Source organism: Entamoeba invadens (assembly GCF_000330505.1).
Source record: "Entamoeba invadens IP1 unplaced genomic scaffold scaff_1105074724671, whole genome shotgun sequence".
In the NCBI taxonomy this organism is placed as follows: Eukaryota; Evosea; order Mastigamoebida; family Endamoebidae; genus Entamoeba; species Entamoeba invadens.
The window spans coordinates 15,209-34,222 of record NW_004440359.1 but is presented as its reverse complement, the minus strand read 5'-3'; the positions used below and the strand labels follow the sequence as shown (position 1 = coordinate 34,222).

At 30.2% G+C, this 19,014-nt stretch overlaps 5 protein-coding genes across 5 annotated transcripts; 1 reads left to right on the top strand and 4 right to left on the bottom strand.

Annotated features, from left to right (window-relative positions):
- Positions 1-184: 184 nt before the first annotated feature.
- EIN_198960 (hypothetical protein) lies at positions 185-1,810 on the top strand (the record flags this gene model as incomplete). The annotated part of the gene is made up of 1 exon (XM_004256560.1): positions 185-1,810. One exon carries the CDS (start codon positions 185-187, stop codon positions 1,808-1,810), a length of 1,626 nt encoding a protein of 541 aa, XP_004256608.1.
- A 3,284-nt stretch (positions 1,811-5,094) lies between these two features.
- Positions 5,095-5,985, bottom strand: EIN_198950 (hypothetical protein; the record flags this gene model as incomplete). The annotated part of the gene is made up of 1 exon (XM_004256559.1): positions 5,095-5,985. One exon carries the CDS (start codon positions 5,983-5,985, stop codon positions 5,095-5,097), a length of 891 nt encoding a protein of 296 aa, XP_004256607.1.
- Positions 5,986-7,066: 1,081 nt separating this feature from the next.
- On the bottom strand, positions 7,067-9,841 carry EIN_198940 (protein serine/threonine kinase, putative; the record flags this gene model as incomplete). Its single annotated transcript, XM_004256558.1, has 1 exon — positions 7,067-9,841. One exon carries the CDS (start codon positions 9,839-9,841, stop codon positions 7,067-7,069), a length of 2,775 nt encoding a protein of 924 aa, XP_004256606.1.
- Positions 9,842-14,409: 4,568 nt separating this feature from the next.
- On the bottom strand, positions 14,410-15,315 carry EIN_198930 (hypothetical protein; the record flags this gene model as incomplete). Its single annotated transcript, XM_004256557.1, has 1 exon — positions 14,410-15,315. The coding sequence occupies one exon, from the start codon at positions 15,313-15,315 to the stop codon at positions 14,410-14,412; it is 906 nt and encodes a 301-aa protein (XP_004256605.1).
- An 88-nt stretch (positions 15,316-15,403) lies between these two features.
- Positions 15,404-17,367, bottom strand: EIN_198920 (hypothetical protein; the record flags this gene model as incomplete). The annotated part of the gene is made up of 2 exons (XM_004256556.1): positions 15,404-16,877; positions 16,949-17,367. The coding sequence occupies 2 exons, from the start codon at positions 17,365-17,367 to the stop codon at positions 15,404-15,406; spliced, it is 1,893 nt and encodes a 630-aa protein (XP_004256604.1).
- Positions 17,368-19,014: the final 1,647 nt, after the last annotated feature.

Genomic DNA, 19,014 nt, shown 5'->3' with positions numbered 1-19,014 from the left:
CAAAATGTTATTCTTTCGATTTTAAATTGACAATTGGAATGATAACCAAATATAAAATATAATAAATTAATAATTTCAAATGTTTTAATTTATGATTTGATTAATAATGCCAAGATTATATACAGCAAAACTAAAACGTGTGTTTTTACTTTTTTAAAAAAAACTAGATAATTCAAAAATAATAATGACTCATCAATTAAACATTGTATCACTTTTATTGTTTTTGATTAGTACGTCCTCTGAAATATGCGAAGCTGGCTATTATCTAAGTGCTGGGTATTGTGTAAAATGCATAAAAGGTTTTTATTCTATTGGAGGGACTGTTGGCGAATGCACAAGATGTGACGAGTTGTGTGCGACCTGCGATAAAACAAATGGGAATTGCACAAGTTGTGTTGGTGGATGTGGCTTCAATGGTCGAGGATGCTCATTGTGTCCAGCTGGGTATTTTTCACCTGGTGGAATAAGTACATGCACAGTGTGTCGGAGTGGTAGTTACTCGTTTGGTGGTGCTTCTGTGTGTTCAAGTTGCGATTCTACATGTGGTAGTTGTGATAAAACCAATGGCAACTGCACAACGTGTAATTCTGGTGATATATTGACGGATGGCAGATGCACACCATGTTGGGCGGGGACGTATCCAAATGGCGATATGTGTGTGGAGTGTCCACCTAACTATTACTCATCAAGCGGTTCCTTTTCATGTACAAAATGCGACACGGCGTGTGTGACATGCAATTCAACGAATGGGTATTGCACATCGTGTCAAATTGGATATGCCACAAACAACAACGTGTGTACAATATGTGCAAGTGGGTATTACGAGCACAATAACGCATGCAAGCCGCGTGAGAATGGGACGCATTCATCGACAGGTGGGAGCACTGCATGCACGCCGTGTCAGGGTGGGTATTACAATCTGATTGGGTATTCCGAGTGTGTACATTGTGATGGTCTGTGTGGTGATCGCTGTGATGCTGCAAGTGGGAAGTGTCTGAGTTGCATAAGTGGATATGTCTTACAACCAACAGGCGAGTGTGTTGGCTGTGAATGTGGGCAATATGCAAATGTAGCAACAAACAGCTGCAAGTTGTGTGCGGCTGGAACGTATTCGAATCAGAATTCGACGTCTTGCACAAGTTGTGGTGATGGGACGTATTCCAAAGAAGGTGCCACCAGATGTAAGGCATGTTTATCCATTTGCAACACCTGTGACAAAACAACTGGTGTGTGTCTGACATGTTATTCAGGGTACCAACTGAACGCCTCACAGAGCTGTGAGATATGCCGACGTGGGACATACTCATATGGCACAAAATGTGTTGACTGTGAAGAGATGAAATACCAAAGTGAAAAGGGACAGTCTTTCTGTCTTGCATGCAGTGCAAATTGTGCGTCGTGTGATAAAACAAATGGAAAATGCACCACATGCAAAGCTGTATACGGTTATGATAGTGGAAGTTGTACATTGTGTCCTGATGGTTATTATTCCACAGGCAAGACTGGAAGTTGCATACCGTGTCCAGTTATTTGTGATAATTGCATCGGAGAGAGTGGCGCGTGTTCGTCGTGTTCATCTGGTTTTAAAAAAGTTGGAGGTGAATGTACATCTTGTGCATCAAATGGGAATTGCAATTCGTGTGATTTAAACGAAAATGAGAGCAACAGAGTGTGTGTTGAATGTGCAGAGAATTGTTATTTGGATGATGAAGACAACAGTTGCTTCTTGTGCAACACAATTGATTCCAACTGTGACAAATGTTCAAGAAATGCAAAAGTGTGTGTCTTGCATGCAAAGACGACTTTGTGACAGACGGCACATCGTGCAACAAATGTGGTGCAAACGAAGTCAAAATCGACACACAAAGTGGCGTGAAGTGCTTTGACGCCATCAACAATTGCAACAGTTGCACTTTCAACGATGAGCATATTTTTGTTTAATTAAAACAGATGTGACTTTTGTTTAATCTATTCAAAATATAAAAAAAATTAATTTTGTTGTTTATGATGTCAATATTTATTTTAACGGCTTAAATGTTAAAAATTGAGAAATGAAATATAATCCCATTTCATGTTTGTGTAAAATTATAAACAATTTAACATTGTTAAATTGTATTAGTGTTAGTATATAATAGAAAAATGTTATATTCGTAAGATATGTATTAAAGTTACATTAAATAATAATGAAGTTTATAATTGTCATTTTAATTTAATTTAAAAAATTATAACGTGTTTAAGACTTGTATTACAAATTATTTACCGATATTTCATTTATGTTTTAAATAAAAATATGTAAATTACTTAAATACTAATAAAACATAAACAACACCAAAAATTCACTCACATTTCAAAATGTTTAGTTACCTTTTGCACGATTGATCCGTTTCATTAGTTTTGATAATTCACTTTTTATTCTTTTTTATGTATTGTCGTTTTTATTTTATCAGAACAAGTTTTATCCGTTTTCGCAACATTTATTTCATCTTCACACTTATTAGTTTCAATAAATGTTTTTTCATATTGGACAACTTCGACTGAATTACTATTATTTTCAACATTTTCATAAATGTCACAACAAGCTTCTTTCAAATAATCATCTAATCCATATTTGTTTTCATCCTTGAAATCGCTTAGAACTCTTGGGATACTTGTTGAAAATTGTTCGATTGAGCACACATTTGAATAATAATTGTTAGTGATATTTTTAATCTTTTTGTTGTGAATTGAATATTTTTTGTTTTTTCTTGTTAAATTTCCATTAATCATTGTTTGGTATCTCTGTTTTTCTTCTGTTTCTACCTGATTGACACATTCAATCCACATTCATTGTGTTGGATTTGTTTTCATTGTCCTTTTTATAAAAGCAGAATGATAGCTTTCCGCATTGTTGTTAGTCCTAAGGTTTTGATTGTATTGGCACCACAAATTTGGTTTGAACAATCCAAATATCCAATTGTTGTTAAAGTATTCATAAACAATTTTTAAATGATTGTCATCACTTAATTTAATAACGTTATACTTTTTAATAAACTGCTTTTTGATTTCATTTTCTTTTAAAAAGGCGAGTGATTTTAATTGATTAATAGCTTCAATAAATTCCATGTCGTTGTTCAATCTATTTTTCAATCCATTCATACAACAAAACCTCCATATACATTGACCAAAATGAAACAAACAACCCTTGACGGTTGTGCTAGTTTTTGACTCGAGTGCTTTTATAACAGAATATTCAAAATCTACCATTGTTATAATTCCTTTTCCAAACATTATAAATCCCAAATCACTAGCAAGTTTCATTATAGTTTCAATTAACATTTCGTACGTTTTTATTTTTTTATCCACTAATAATAAACAATGAAAAAGTCGAAAACATTCACCATTATTTAGTATACCATGTATTGTATAACTTTGATAATATGGTTCCGGTGAAGCTTTGAATGTTCCATCCATTAAAAATTGTGTAATGTTTTGAAAATTAACAAGTTTTTCTTTATTACCAAAAATAGCAATTGTATCATTTCTAAATAACATGAGTTCGTTATAATGATCATTTTCTTCAAGTAAACCCGTTAAATCGTGAAACTGCTTTCGTTTTTTTTCGGTATAGTTTTTTACTACTTGAAAGCCTACCTTGTATTTCGTATTGTCGTACCCAGCCATTCCAACCGATGGTGGAACCAATGGACTTTGTTCAAATGCTCTTTTAGTAATTTCTTGAATAGCTTGAACTTTTTGTAAATGAGAGCCAGTGTGATTGTTGTGAGTATAATTGTTAACCATTATGTAAGAAAGAAATTGAGTTTAGTTCCCAATTTTAGTTGACTCAACAATGCGGATTTTAACTTTACAGCCATTGGAATAACAGCTGCATTTAAAAACATCATGTGAAGCTCCGTCTTTATAATACACACAATCATCAACAACAGGCAAATAAGTACCACGTGTGCTTAATATTGTTGTTATGTTGACTCGAACTGTAGTATCAAATTGTGATAAATTTGTTTTTTCTTGTATTTCAACAGTTTTAGATGGTCCAACTACTTGATCCTGAACAAAAAAATTGGTAGTGTGGATAGACAATCTTGATAAACAAATTGTGGTTGTGATAAACAAGGAATATAAAACATATGTAAAAAAGTTGCCATTTTTTAAAAATAATATGATTAAAAACAAAATATGAAAAAATTATTAAAAATAACCATATATTTCCCGAAAAAATTCGAAAAAATAGTACAAAAAGTATCATTTTTAATAATAAAAAAATTAAACAAAAGTCACTCATTAATTACTTATTAAACAAAAATCCTTAAACAAAAAAGCACATACCCATTTTTACATTCTGATACTCATTTTTTTAAAGATTATTATTGTGTTTAGTTAAAATTGGTTATTATAGTGGGTCCCTAATAAATTACTTCACAACGATTTGTCTTTTTAATTATATTATTATTTATTATTCTCTACATAACAAAAATTATTTCAATAAAAGAAAAAACAAAATCATTTTTAGTCTTTTTATAACCTATTGCTAAACATTGCACAAATTATTATAAGTTGAAAAAAACCAGTAAAAGCAAATTAGAAGTTAATTTATTTATTCCAATTTATATTAGTTATTATATCAATTGTTGTGTTGTAACACAATACCATATATTAATAAGTAATAATTTGTTTGAAATAATTCTTTATGTAGATTTCAATTTATTAATTTTTCTTTGTTCATCAACAAAAAGTTTAAGATATTTTTTAATGTATATTTTGTTTTGATGTTAAATTTATTTAACAGTTTATAAGAGGCTCTAAAAAAATAAAAAAGTAATTTTTAGTGAATTTGGGCTGAAAAAACTCTTTTTTTAAAATGTTATATCTTTGCCAAAAATTGAACAAATTATTTTGAATTTAAAAATGATTAAAATCGAAAGAATTGATAATTTAATAGCTTGAACAAAAAATTTCCCTATCATATCCACGTATTATAATGTCGAAATGAAAGATAATGTTAAAAATAAAAACGACTTTATTCTGAATTTAAACATAAATGATTAAACATAAATATCTCACTCCAAATTTAATTGCTATAAATATGTTATAATATTACCTGACCCTCCAATGTGTCGAATTGGTTGTAAACTTGTGTGTCGCCACAGTAGAGCATAATGTGTTGTTCCAATAGATGACTTTATTTTCGACTCTGAATCCATTTATGCCAATATAACACACTCTTTGTTGACATGCAACTGCTTGCAGCCCAACATTTTCAAATTTTCCAGTGTAATACAACACGTTAAGTAACGCTTGATCATACTCCCACATCATTTTTTCCCAATCCATATTATCACATAATATGTTGAGCACCTCTTTAATATTTTCAACGCCACCAAAAGCAAAACCACCATTTAATGAGGAGATGTTTCTCTGAACAAAGTCGTCTGCAATTGAAGACGAAATGTATCTTCGTATCCACCTTGCGTGTTCTGGGAAGTTGGCTGGTCCAAAACAGTCGTTTGGGTCGTTTGTACCATAGCACTCAAGTAGCCAATTGACTTCATTTGCACCAAAAGTTCTGAAAAAGTCTGCAAAGAATAGCACGTCTCTGAAGTCAATAATAACAACACGGTCAATTTCGTTGATGTGTTTAGTTATATAATTTCTGAATGCAATGAATCTAAAAACAACAGCATCTTGGAAGAGGTGTCTTGTCACTTTATAAGTCTCGACTTGGAGGTCTGAAAGCCTTTTAAATTTGCCAACACAAGTTGATGGTATTAAACTGAAAAGTAGAAACACAATTCGACAATCGGGCATTGCAATTCGTGTCATTTCAAGTGCTTGGAATACAGACTCTCTGATACATTTGTTTTTGAAATCGTATGACCCAATAACCAAATCCCTTTTAGTATTTGGACCATATTTGAAGACATCACCACACACCCCACTGTAATTGAATTTGAAAACGTCAATGTAATTATTTTTGTAATAAAACATACCCGTCGACTTATTGTGTGTAAAATTGGTGTTGAATACATCAAGTGATGAATGTCGATGTGTTGATTACTTCCACTGACACTCGGCGATGAAAAAGAATATGTATAAGAAAGGTCGTGTTGTGTTGGAGTTATCAGAACAAAGAGAATGAAAAAGATGAATAATAGAACAACGGAAGAAAAAATAGTGTGGAAACACATTATTATTCAAAGTTTGTTCAAGCGATTTTATTTGAAAAATAGGAAGGTATTTCTGCGTGATTTTCAAACGAAATGGCAACAATTTGTTATTTGAAATATAAACCAAGTTAATGAAAATATAATAAATTGGTAATACCAAAACAAAATGAAGTCAAAATCAATAATAGATATTAATTTTGTTGTGTTAATTATCAAAAAATTATAAACTTTTTGTTTCGATAATATTTATTTTTAATTTAAAAGTAATTGTATTTTTAAAAACACAAAAATGAATTCCACTCATATGTGAAATAATAGTACTTGTTTTTAACAATAAATAGTTATTTAAATACAAATAATTACAGACTTTGTATTTATTTTATGTTTGAAAATGTCATTGATTATTAAGTTATTTTAATTAAAAATGATTAATTCAATCAATGAAATAATCAAATTATAAAACTGTGTTGTTAAAAATGATTTGGTATTTTCCAGTGCTATAATTTATTATAATATATATTATAAATTATATTAATATTATTAGTAAAAGTAAAGATAACACTTTTATTATTGAATAATACTTAAAAAATAATTATATTTCTATCCTATTTAAAATAATATTCACTTCATATAAAACCATTGCTATTTGTATCACTAGTTAAAGTCAATTATTTTTATAGCTTATTGTCTCAATAATCTTGTTATTGATGGTTAAACAGAGATTGCAACTGTTCTTCGATGCGATGAATATCATATCGCTCTTTTTGTTTCTGTCCCCAACAATTTTGTATCAATTCATACAACACAATTGGGATTGTTTCACTTTTATCAGGACGCTTTCCAGATGAAACAAACTCTGCAATTTTCCAAGGAAATTTAAATGTGGTGATAGGATATGCCTCTTACCAAGAAAAACACTCAAACATGGTTATTGCAAATGAATACACGTCCGCACTTTTCGTGTATTTTTCCTGTTTCAACACTTCAGGTGCCATATAAATTGGTGTTCCAATTCCTTTTGTGAAGGTCATATTAGTCATCAATAAATTGACATTTCTAGCACTTCCAAAATCAGTCAATTTGGCGTTCACGTCATTCAAATCTAACGACAACACGAGGATGTTGTCTGGTTTGATGTCTCTGTGTAGCATCCCATTTTCATGAAGATATAAAATTCCCTTTGAAGCGTCTAACATGAATTTGACACAAAGTTGTATATCAATAATTTCACTCTTTTTATTTTTCATCAAGTCTTGTAAACTTCCATATTGTGCAAATTCAGTGACTAAACATATCTTGTTTGGTATGAATACAGCGCCATAAAAGTAAACAATATATTCACTTCTAAACTTGTCTAACATTAATACCTCATTCTCAAATTCTTCCATTTGATGTGAAGAATTGACTATATTTTTCATTTTTTTGATAGCAACGATATTTCCTCTGAAAATACCTTTAAACACAATTCCAAAAGAGCCTTCTCCGAGTTTCTTCTCTTCAACCAACTCGTCTGGATCAAGTCGTGTTGATAGTTTGGTGGTGTATTTAAAATTAACATGATGTGCACACGATATATTATCACTAGTGGTAAAGAGATAACTAACAATAAAAGTACTGTCTATTGTCGATGTACACAATGGATTAAGAAATAGACTAAATTCACATGCGAACTTTGGAGGAATTGTTGCAATTGAAGGTTCAAAACGGATTGTGTATTTTTCAATATCGTTTTTAGTGGTGAATTGAATCTTTACTTTATGGTTTGTTGTGTTTCCAATCGAAAACAGATTTTTAATTTCTCTGTTAACATCAATTTCCTCATAGTCTTGGTCATCATCGGTGATCACAAATTCTTCATTTCTGGTGTGAATTGTCAGACCGTCTGCCATTTTAACGAAAATCATATTTGTGTGCTTTAATTTGAAGAGTGTGAGTCCACTGGTATCTCTTTTGTACTTAATGACTTTAACCATTACAAAGGAGACCAACACTATGATCAACACAAGAATGGCGATGATAACAACAACTATAAGAAGTATCACCCACCACACTGCTGTCTTTGAACAAAATGTGCCATCGTCACTTGGTGAATACCAAAATGTACATGAAGAACATTTTGAGTCTTTTGTTTTTGTGCACTTTGTGATGGTGTTATAACTCACACACATGGTGCTTTTGAGTACATATGTGTCATCACATGATGTGCACCGATATTGTTCTGAACACTTTGCACACCTTTCAACACACTTCTGACACTCATTTCCATTGACAGTGTAATACCCGTTTTTACACATTGAACAGCCACTTTCAGTCACTTCAACGGCACACGTCGATATTGAAGAGCGCGGAAGACAATCGCCATTACTCGTTTTGTAGGTTGTTGCATTGCATTTAATACACGAGTTCTCTGTCAGACACTCACCACACTTGACATTACAATGTGCACAATCTGCTCCCTTCTTGTAATACCCAACTTTGCACTCCAAACAGCCATTCCCATTTGGCACCTTTCGTGCACAAGTGTCATTCAACTCATCATTGGATTTGCAGATGTGGTCACTCAAAAAGTACCCATCTACACATGACAGGCACATCGTCGTATCCAAACAACTTTCACAAATTGAGTTGCACGTGTCACATTTGTGTGTCATTACATTCAGGAAGGTATTTCCATCACATCTGATACACCCAATCGGAGTTGCTGTTCCACAGTTCACATCAACTTTTGTTTGATCAACACAACTAACATCGCCATCATATGAGTACTTTGAAGAGCATTCGACACACATACCATTCACATACTTTACACAGTTGTCTATTTGTGGCGCACATTTCCCATTCTCTTCATTGTTTATTCCTTCTGAACACACGTTTTTGACACAAACACTGCCATCTTCTTTCACGTAATACGTCTTATCACACTTCTCAATGGTTTTGGATGAGCACAACAAACTTCCATCGTTGTTAGTTGTGCAGTCGTTACACACGTTGTTTTGTACATAAAACCCATCTTTGCATTCAACAACATTTGAAAGACTGTGAACAACAACATTGCTGTCTACAACACTGCAAACGCCATTAGTGTTGATTAATGTAGTGTTTGTTAAATCACACATTCTGCACTCTGACGGAACGCCGACTTCAATCTGGCAATTTCTGTTGTCTTCAGTGATATTAACACAATTGTTACCTTCAAATACAAAGCCATCGTTACATCGAAGACACTTGTCTTCTGTAAATGAAAGACAGTTTGTGTATTTTTCACATGTGTTTGTATTGGTATTGTATGTCAAATTCTCTTTGCATTTCATACAATTGCCTTTGTCACCATCACACATCACACAATTTGTGACTTGACATGCTGCACATCTTCCATCGGTGGTCTTACCACCCTCAGAACATGGTAAATGATTTTGACAGATGAAAATGCCGTTTTGGAAGTACCCCGACTTGCACAACGTGTTGTTGTATTCAAACCCATTCGCTGCAACGAGAAAAACGTTTTTTGTGATTGTAAAATTATCTAAATCTACTTGTTTGTCAGACACGATCTCAATCTCAATAAATTCGGGGAGTGACAAATCGTATTTTTGGTTTCCAATCACAATAACATTTTCTTCGTTTTCTGCATTTTTTACATTTAAACTCTGTTTTGGCACATCTACTTTGACTTTCATTTGATAAAAAGTGTCAATTGGTGTGATGTATGCATCGGTAAGTGGGCAATAACTTTCGATGTAATATGGATATCGTGTGTCTTCCGTGTGGTTCACATGACAATATATCTTATCTGAAGCACCATACCGTAATAGGTGACTATCTAAAAGTACTTTGAATGGGGTTGTGTACAATGTCGTGTCAAGTGTGTTGTTTGAATACAAAAAGTCGAAATCGCCATCGTGTGTAAAACCACTGAACCCAGTTATTGTAACTGTGTTCGATACAAAAAAGAGTGGAAGATCTTTGATTGTTCTCTCTGTGGAGACTTTAAATGTGCTTGTCAAAGTTAAAATGAGATTTTTTGTTTGAATTGTACTTCGATTATCAGCAACAAATTCTCTTGTTAATTCAAATGATTTTGATACAAAATTAATTCGTTGTGTCAAACTTGATATTTGAAAAGAATCTCTGAATATTTTAAAAATAAAAGAGCCTTGCAACTCAACATATGAATTTTCATTGGTTGAAAATTGACTGCCAACTATCTTGGAAAACAAATTTAAACAAGTAAGTCTTGATTTTCCTAAAAGTGTATTTGGAGTTATATAACCAGTTAAAGATATATTACCTTGTACTAAAAGGCGGGCATTTTCAGAAAGTTTAAATGAAGAGGTTTCAAAAATGACATTCCTAACAGAATTCAGCATGGAATTTCCAGAAAGATTTATTGTTGATGAACTTAATTCTAATTGATTTGTATTTATAATTGAAGTATCTTCAAGATTTATTGTTGATGAACTTAATTCCAATTTATTGGTATTTATAATTGAATTACCATTCGCATTACATATACTTTCATATCCCATTTTCAACAATTCAGAAACATTCAAAATGCAATTTGTTTCGAGTGTGATTTGTCCTCCTACAAGTTCCAAATTTTTTTCTGTTTTTAAAGTCGAGCCAGTTGTCATTTGTAATTTAATAGATGAAATTGTTAATGACTCTGAATATTCACACACTTCATTTTCAGTTAAGACATATTCAATGTCTTGTATTTCATTTGGTGGACATGTTGATAACGCCAAAGTAATCAACACAAATATAAAAAACAATCTTATCATTACAAATAAATGATTAACAAGTTTTTTACTTGAATTAATAAAGAACAAAATATGTTATATTTCGTTGTTTAAATTTATAATGTAATCAATAAATCAATTTATTATGAATTGCAATTGTTCCCAATAACGATTTCCAATATATCTTTTAAACAATAACATTTGTGATAAAAAACAAATATATATTGGTCAAGATATAAAATCTTTTGACAAGAGCTTAATAATAACTTCTACTTAAAAAGATTTTACAACAAATTGTTTCGTTTTAAAAAAAACACAATATTTGATTAAGGTAATCTAAATACTAGGCTTCGCACCAGAGACTTTTATTATCAAAAATTAGTTTTGAAAAACCCTAATAAAACGGGTCATTTTTTTTTCTTTATAGTTGGTTAACTAAACTATATTTTAGCTAAGTGTACTATGATTAGCTAACTAACCCAATTATAATAAATATACGTTTTTATTATAATTTAGAAACAATTTAAAAATATAACAAATATATTAAATAATATAAATTAACTATAATATATAATTATAGTGTAGTATAGTTAATAAATTAATAAGTGAAATAGTTATAAACAAAAATTGTTATAATTTCAATTAATAAATAAATATATTTATTATAATTGGCTTAGTAAATATATAGTTTATAAGTCAATTATCTCAGTTATCCCACATGGTATACCGTTAACTAACTATAATATATAATGGTTACTCCTCAAAGATTTTTTACAAATAATAGACCATAAAAATTTCCCTTATTAATATTATTTTGTTGATAGTTATGTAAATTGTTTAAATTTAGATATGTTGCACATCAAACAATATGTTTCACTTATAAATATTTTACAATTACAGATGTGGTATTCACCCTTATGTGATACCCGCAACCTTATGCGATTTTCTAAATATAAAAAACTATAAATGATAGAAAAAAATCAATACTTTTATTATTAAAAAGGCAAAAAACACTGTTTTATACAAAAAAACAGAGAAACTGAACTATGAGCCTTATGCGATTACAAAAATAAAAAAGATTGATTTGGAAAATATAAGAAGACAATTTAACAAAATCAAAATCAACAAAAGGAGTTGAACTAAAATGAACTAATATATCACACTCTCTATACAAAAAGCGAGTAAAGTAAATGGTAGAAGGCAACAAAAGACGTGTTGTCTTCTACCAGCAAAGAAGTCACAGATCTTCTCAACATATGCAGACAACCAGCCCGGCGTGCTCATGTAAGTCTTCGAAGGCGAGGCATCTATGAAATCACCCAACAACATGCTTGGCAAGTTTGAGTTGTCTGGTATCCCACCAACACCATGTGGAGTCCCATAGTTGAAGTCACATTCACCTTGATGCAAATGGGATGCAAATTGTCTCGGCTGAAGACAAGACAACATGTAAAAGAAGAACAGGATCACAATCACAAACGACAAGGGAATACTTGCAAAGGGGCAAATAGACAAGATGGTTGAAGACGCAGAGAAGCTCAAGGCAGAGGACGACAAGATGAAGGAACTGGTCGAGGCGAAGAATGGACTTGAGAACTATGCTACTCGATGAAAAACACACTCAATGAGCAAATTGCAGCAAAGCTCTCACCAGACGACAAGGCGGCAATTGAAGCAACCATCATTGTACACTCGACTAGTGAGTTTTGAACACAACACAGTCATGTGTAGCAGCTGGAAGACTTTCAAAGGAGCAGATAGACACAATCATTGCAGACGCAAAGAAGTTATTTGTTAAGTGTCTTATAACTCGTTTTTATTGAAAACTATTTAAAATTTATATCACACCATGGTCAAATTTTTTTATTCATATCCCGATTGTTTAAAAAACAAAGAGACATAAAGCCACAAATCGGGTTTAAGATAAGAAATCTTAATTATGTTCACATTGTTCAGTACATACTTTGATCTGGATCGTCTAAATTGATGTTGATGTTATTTCTTCATAAAAATGATTGTTTTATTAATATATATGGAAATAACTTAAATAACTCATGATTTGATTTATTTTTGTATAGTTTTTCATAATAATAATAATACTAAAAATTATTCTAAAAAATCGCATAAGCCTCAAGGTTTCACATAAGGTTTAATGACCATACTGTATTATAATCCAATTTTACAATTTTTAAAAATTAAAAAATATAACGTTTATATTAAATGGCATTTTTTATGGTCAAACAAAAATTCATGGGGTTTGTCAGCGATGTCAATTTTTAAATTTTTTGAGTCTAAAAAAATCACAAAAAATATATTCTTTTTTTCGTTTTTTTTTGTGAATAAACCTTTCTTCATGTTTTAAATGTTAATATTTTGCATACCAAAATAATAATCTACAATTTTATAATCTTATTTTACAGTTTTTAAATTTAGATTAACATAAGGTTTGTTTTAGATGATGTTTTTTTATAGTGTTACGGTTAGAAAATAGGCTAAATACCCGATTTACCACGTTTTATATTTTATTATTTTATGTAAGTTTTTTGTTAATAATATATTATGAATTAGGATTTTTAATTAACTATGTAGAAAACTAACTATATCTATAGTTTTTTTCTTTTTTTAGAAATGATTATTTTTTGTTTTCTTTTTTAAATTTTTTACTTTTTAACCATATTATACATCCAAAAAAGAAATACAAGAAATGTGGAGTTTGTAATTCCTCCTCTGGAGAATCCTCGATAAATGAAAAAATATACAGTTGTTATTGCAAACAGTACCATTCCGAATATATATCGATATTAATCTTTTATTATTAAACAATAAAGCTGTTTTAATCAATAATATGAGTTCGTTTTTTTATATTGAATGTACATAGCTGAGTTTATAAATCTTTTTATTTAATTGATACATCTAATATAATACAACAATTGACAGAAAAATAATCGTACAGTCGAAACAGTGTATAAAAGATAAGATGGTACATCTTCTGCTTTATTTTTATGAATATCAAATTAAAAAACCAAGTTCAAAAATTATCAATTGTCAGTGAAACTATAAAAACTATACTTTTCTATTTATGACAAAATAAAGGTAATAATGTAAATAACAAAAATAAATTTTAGAATAACGATTTAAGGTTGATGAATAAAATATTAATTATGAAAATATCTTCGTAAAAATAGTCAAAAAAACAAAACAGAACAAAAAGTCCTTCGTATTGAATTTTCCAAAAAAACCGTTTTCAAAGTGAACCTTTTGAGTAAATAATTTGTTTTAAAAGCCGTACGAACATTTTACGGTGGTCGACCATTTTGTGATGCACTTTACAACTATTTTAATTTCAACCAAAGTTATTAAAGTAAATTAAAACGATTACAGCGATTTTTAAATTAGAATGAAAAAATTTTTAAGTCTTTTTATGTGTGAATATTTAGATTAAACTATTATTAAAATACGTTATATTTATAGTTTGATATTGATAAATAATTAAACAAAGTCGAGAATTAATAATAATTAAATGTTGCATCAACACCACACAAACTTGATGTTGAAAAATGAAGCAACTGTAAACACCCAATTTTATGTAAAGAAATACACCCCTTGAAACTCGAGGGTCCTACTTTTGTGACACTTTTTGGGATATCAATTATCTTCAATGTTTCACAATTTTGAAACGCCAAATCACAGATTTTGTGTATTCCTTTTCTCATAACAACATCTTCAAGTTTTCGACAATTTTTGAACATAAATTTTCTGATTTTAGTTAGTGTTGTTGGAAGATGTAAAGAAGTGAGTGATGATAAATTTGCAAAGACGAGGTGTTTGTCAAACACCACACTTTCTTCAATTTGAATACTTTGGATGTTACTGCATCCCATGAAACACTGTTTTCCAATCAAACAACTTTCGTTGATGATTTTAACAGATTCCAGCATTGTATAATTTTTATAACACCAATTTTTGATTTCATCGACACTTTCAGGCAATTCAAGATGTTTTAAATTGCACGATTTAACAATGGAATTGTCCAACAATTTGGCTCCTTTAGCCGGAACAAACTTGGGGTGTCTTACAAGACTACAGCACTTCCAAAGAGCGTAGTCTTCGACTTCAACTGACTCAAGTGGCGATGTGATTTCAATTAAATTAATATCTCCTGCAAAACACTTGTATGGAAGTTTTGTGATATCATTGAGATGTACAGAAGTGAGTGTTGTGATATTTTCAAATGCGCCGTAGCCGATTTTAGTCGGGCCATAAGGCAGATCCAACGTAGTCAAATATTGATCGCTGTGATTCTTAAAGCAAAAATTGCCTATTTCCTTAATGCCACCCATTGCTTCTAAACGAAAAGAAATATTTCCTTGAAAAGCTCTGTCTTCAAGTACACAAATAGTTTCTTTCATCATTTTCTTTAATTGTTCCTTTTTTGTATTGTCATCAGCACTCATACAGTCTTTCCACTGTTTGTTCCAAGCCTTAGTCTCTTTGAATGTGTTACATCCCATTGGTGTTGATGTAAATAATAATAATAATAAATAATAATAAATAATTGTTAGTTGTGTTGTTGTAAATATTTTCGTCAGGGTATACCTCACATTCGTCTAATTGAATTGGGTAGTCAATCACTATGTTCTGATTGTTATAAAGATATTTTGAGTCTAAATGATAATCCTCCACAAAATTCATTGAAAACGACTTGAGGTAGATAGTCTCCTTACTACTGTAACACGAATCACACACATCATATAATGAAAGTTTTGTCAATGTACTTGGTAGATGAAAGATGCAATTTTTGCATCTTGTCAAATGAAGTTCTTGTAATTGAAATTTGCTTAAATCGACATTTTGTTTGGTAGTGACACTATCACCACCGATCTTTTCCAGTTCCAGCGAAATCAAATTAATTGAGCAATTAACCAATAGTTGCAAATTTCTACTTGGGATGTATTGGTTATCCTTTTGTCTGCTATATTTTAACATCAAGAAATTTTGATAGTCAATTGTTTGTGGTACATTTGAAGGTCTTTGAGTAACTTTAAAACAACGTGAAGCGTCAATAGGACTCTCAATGAATTCCAAGACTTCCATTTGAATAAACACATTCTTTACAAACTGTAAATGTTCAAGTACTTTGGGGTCCGCATATTCCATATTACCATTTTCAGAGTTTTCAGAGTCATCATCTTGGCTATCTGAATATGCAAAAAAATCCGGATCGGTCACTTTATCCAGAAATTGTGGCTCAAAGTGTTGTTGAAGAGTAATTGTGACATCTTTTGAGCAACAAAGTGCGTATTGGTCATTTTCATCACATACAACAACACGTGTTTTTGGTGATATTTTCAGTGTTACTCTGCGTTTAGTATCATTGACTAAAACAAGCTTTTTGCAGTCAATTTGTGACATATCGACTTCTTCATGTTCTTTTATACTCAGACGAACTTCATCGAACTCAAACGCATACATTTGAATGAACACAATAAGATTGGAGATCAAATTCTCAGATATTTCAATTGTTTTTGATATGTTCACAAATGTGACAGGCAGTTGTAACATATTATTTGATTCAATGTACTCTTGAAAAACATCTATTGTTCGAAATATGACATTTCCACACTTTTTAAGTTGTTTAACAACGTCTTCTGTTACTTTGTTAGTTATTGAACTTATGTGTTTAATATAAAAACAAAAATTAAGATTTGGAGCTCCCTTTGTAAATTCGCTTATTTTCTGAATGTGAGTTTCGTCTCTTAAAATAATTCGGACTTTTCGTAAAATACGAAAACTCCACAACACACTCCGATTGTTCACTAAAACGTCCCACATTTGTTTAATATTTGTTTGTGTTTCCTTTGTTATTTCTTTTTTGATTTTGTTGCCATATACATCTCTAGTTAATGACACATCGTCTGTTATTGTTATCTCAGTACAAGACGTGAAATATTTTGCGTTTCTCAAAAATCGTCTGCTGTTTCTTTTGAGTAAATAGTGAGTGTTTTCAGATTATTAAGTGTTCCGGATTGAATTCTTTGAAAAAACGAAGTTGTTCCAAAATTCTCAAATGAAACAAAACTCACATGTCTTGTAATATAGGTGCCTTCATACCCTTCATTTGGTATTACATCTTTTTCATCATAAAACGACTTCACTTTAATGAACGAAATGTTGAATTTAGATAGCTGTGGAATTATACATTTATAAGATGGGAGGTACAATGTTTGAATATTTGGAAATAATTTTATTATTCGTGATAAGTAGTCCATTATGTTACGTTGTGGACTTTTAATTTTTAATTGATTCATACGACGCAACGACTTTTCATACGTTGTGTCGTATGAAAATTTGTCGGAAAGTAACGGATTTGTTTGCATTCGATTGAGGACTGACTGACATTTGGTGTTTATACACGAAAAAGTTGAGAGTGAATTAAATGTGTTCATGTACAAGACCACATTCATTAGATAGAATTCTTCAAGTTTTTTTGTCATAATCAGTGAATTAATTGATATATCAGTTTTTTTTGTTTAAATAGTAGACTTTGAATTTTGACTTAATTTTTTAACACGAAAATAATCATTTTAAATTATTATTATAATTTTAATTTTTTCTAATAATCAAGTTAAAAATTTTGAAAAATAAAAGTTAATAATTTTATTATTCAAAATAATTATAATTTATTGTTTATTTACAATTCTTACTTTAAAATTTAAATTTAAAGTAATATATATGTGTGTTAAAACAATCAATTTTCTGGTATTGGAAGGGTTAAACATTGTGTTACAATATTATCATCATTAAAACACAAGAAAAATTACAAATTATTGTTTTTAATTCACACATAAAGTGATGCTCTTGTATTCAAATTGAATCTTTTTATTAGGGTATATAGCAATTATTATATTTTCCATTTTTAGTTTGTGCAATGTTTTGCAAATATTAAACGTTAAAAACAATTATATTAAATAAAAAAAGTAATTTTACCGATTTTTAACACGTTTCTGTTTCCAAAGACATTTTAAAACAACAATTTTTTTGCTTTACCAATCGAATTATTTTGCATTTTTGTTTTTAAACAATTATTTTCAATAATATTTTAAAAATAAATACTTATCTTGAAATTATTAATTATTGTAAAAACACCAAAAATATTAAAAAACAATGAAAATAAGGTCGTCGATTGTAACACTGTTGTGTTTAAATCGACATTCGACACATGATTTTTGACTTGTGGGTCATTTACGCGCACGTTTACGCGACCGAGTTTAATGAATATTAAAATGTATTAAATTAAATGTATTGTCCGTAGTATAAGTGTTATGCCTGCAAAAGGCATTGTCGCGGAACACATTTTATTCTTTGTGTTGTGTGTAGGGGAAAGGTGTGCGTAAATGAAACATAAAGACCAATTAAAAATATGGGTAGATTCACAGAGTACTTTATTATCTCAAAAAAGGTAAGAAATGAATCAATTCAAAAATCTTAGTTGTTTTTGTTGTAATGTCTTATTGTTATTTTACTAAGATCGTTGCAAAAAAATGTTGTCGGGAATGCGAACGGTTATTTCAACTATTATTTCAAAAATAAAAAATGCAAAATTTAAAAATTTTAACAATAAATTTTTTTTATAAAACAAAAAATAAATGGAACGTGAACGTGTTAAATAAAATATTTTTTAATGCAAAAACGGGAAATTTTTAAAATTATAATAACATAAATCATTTATGAAATTTTTTTTCAATTCAAAAAACAAAAAATAGTGTTACATATATAACAAAAAGTAGAATTAGTTTATAAATCAACATAAAATATAACTCGATATTTAAATGATAAGTTTAACTGCTTGTTTAATTAAAAAGCATAAAAATTTCAGAATTCCAATTGTCATACAAAACGAATAAAACGGCGTTGTATATCGATTGTGGATGGCGCAGATGTTAAACATCTCTTTATAATAATAAAATAATGAGACAAGCCAATTCATGTGGTTCAATGACTTTTTTGCTGCAAAAATTAGGTAAACAAAAGGCAGTTGAATGGTGCAACCCAAAAAACTAATTGAGAAAAATTATGCAACTTTAGTTATAGTTTAGTTATAGTATATTAAT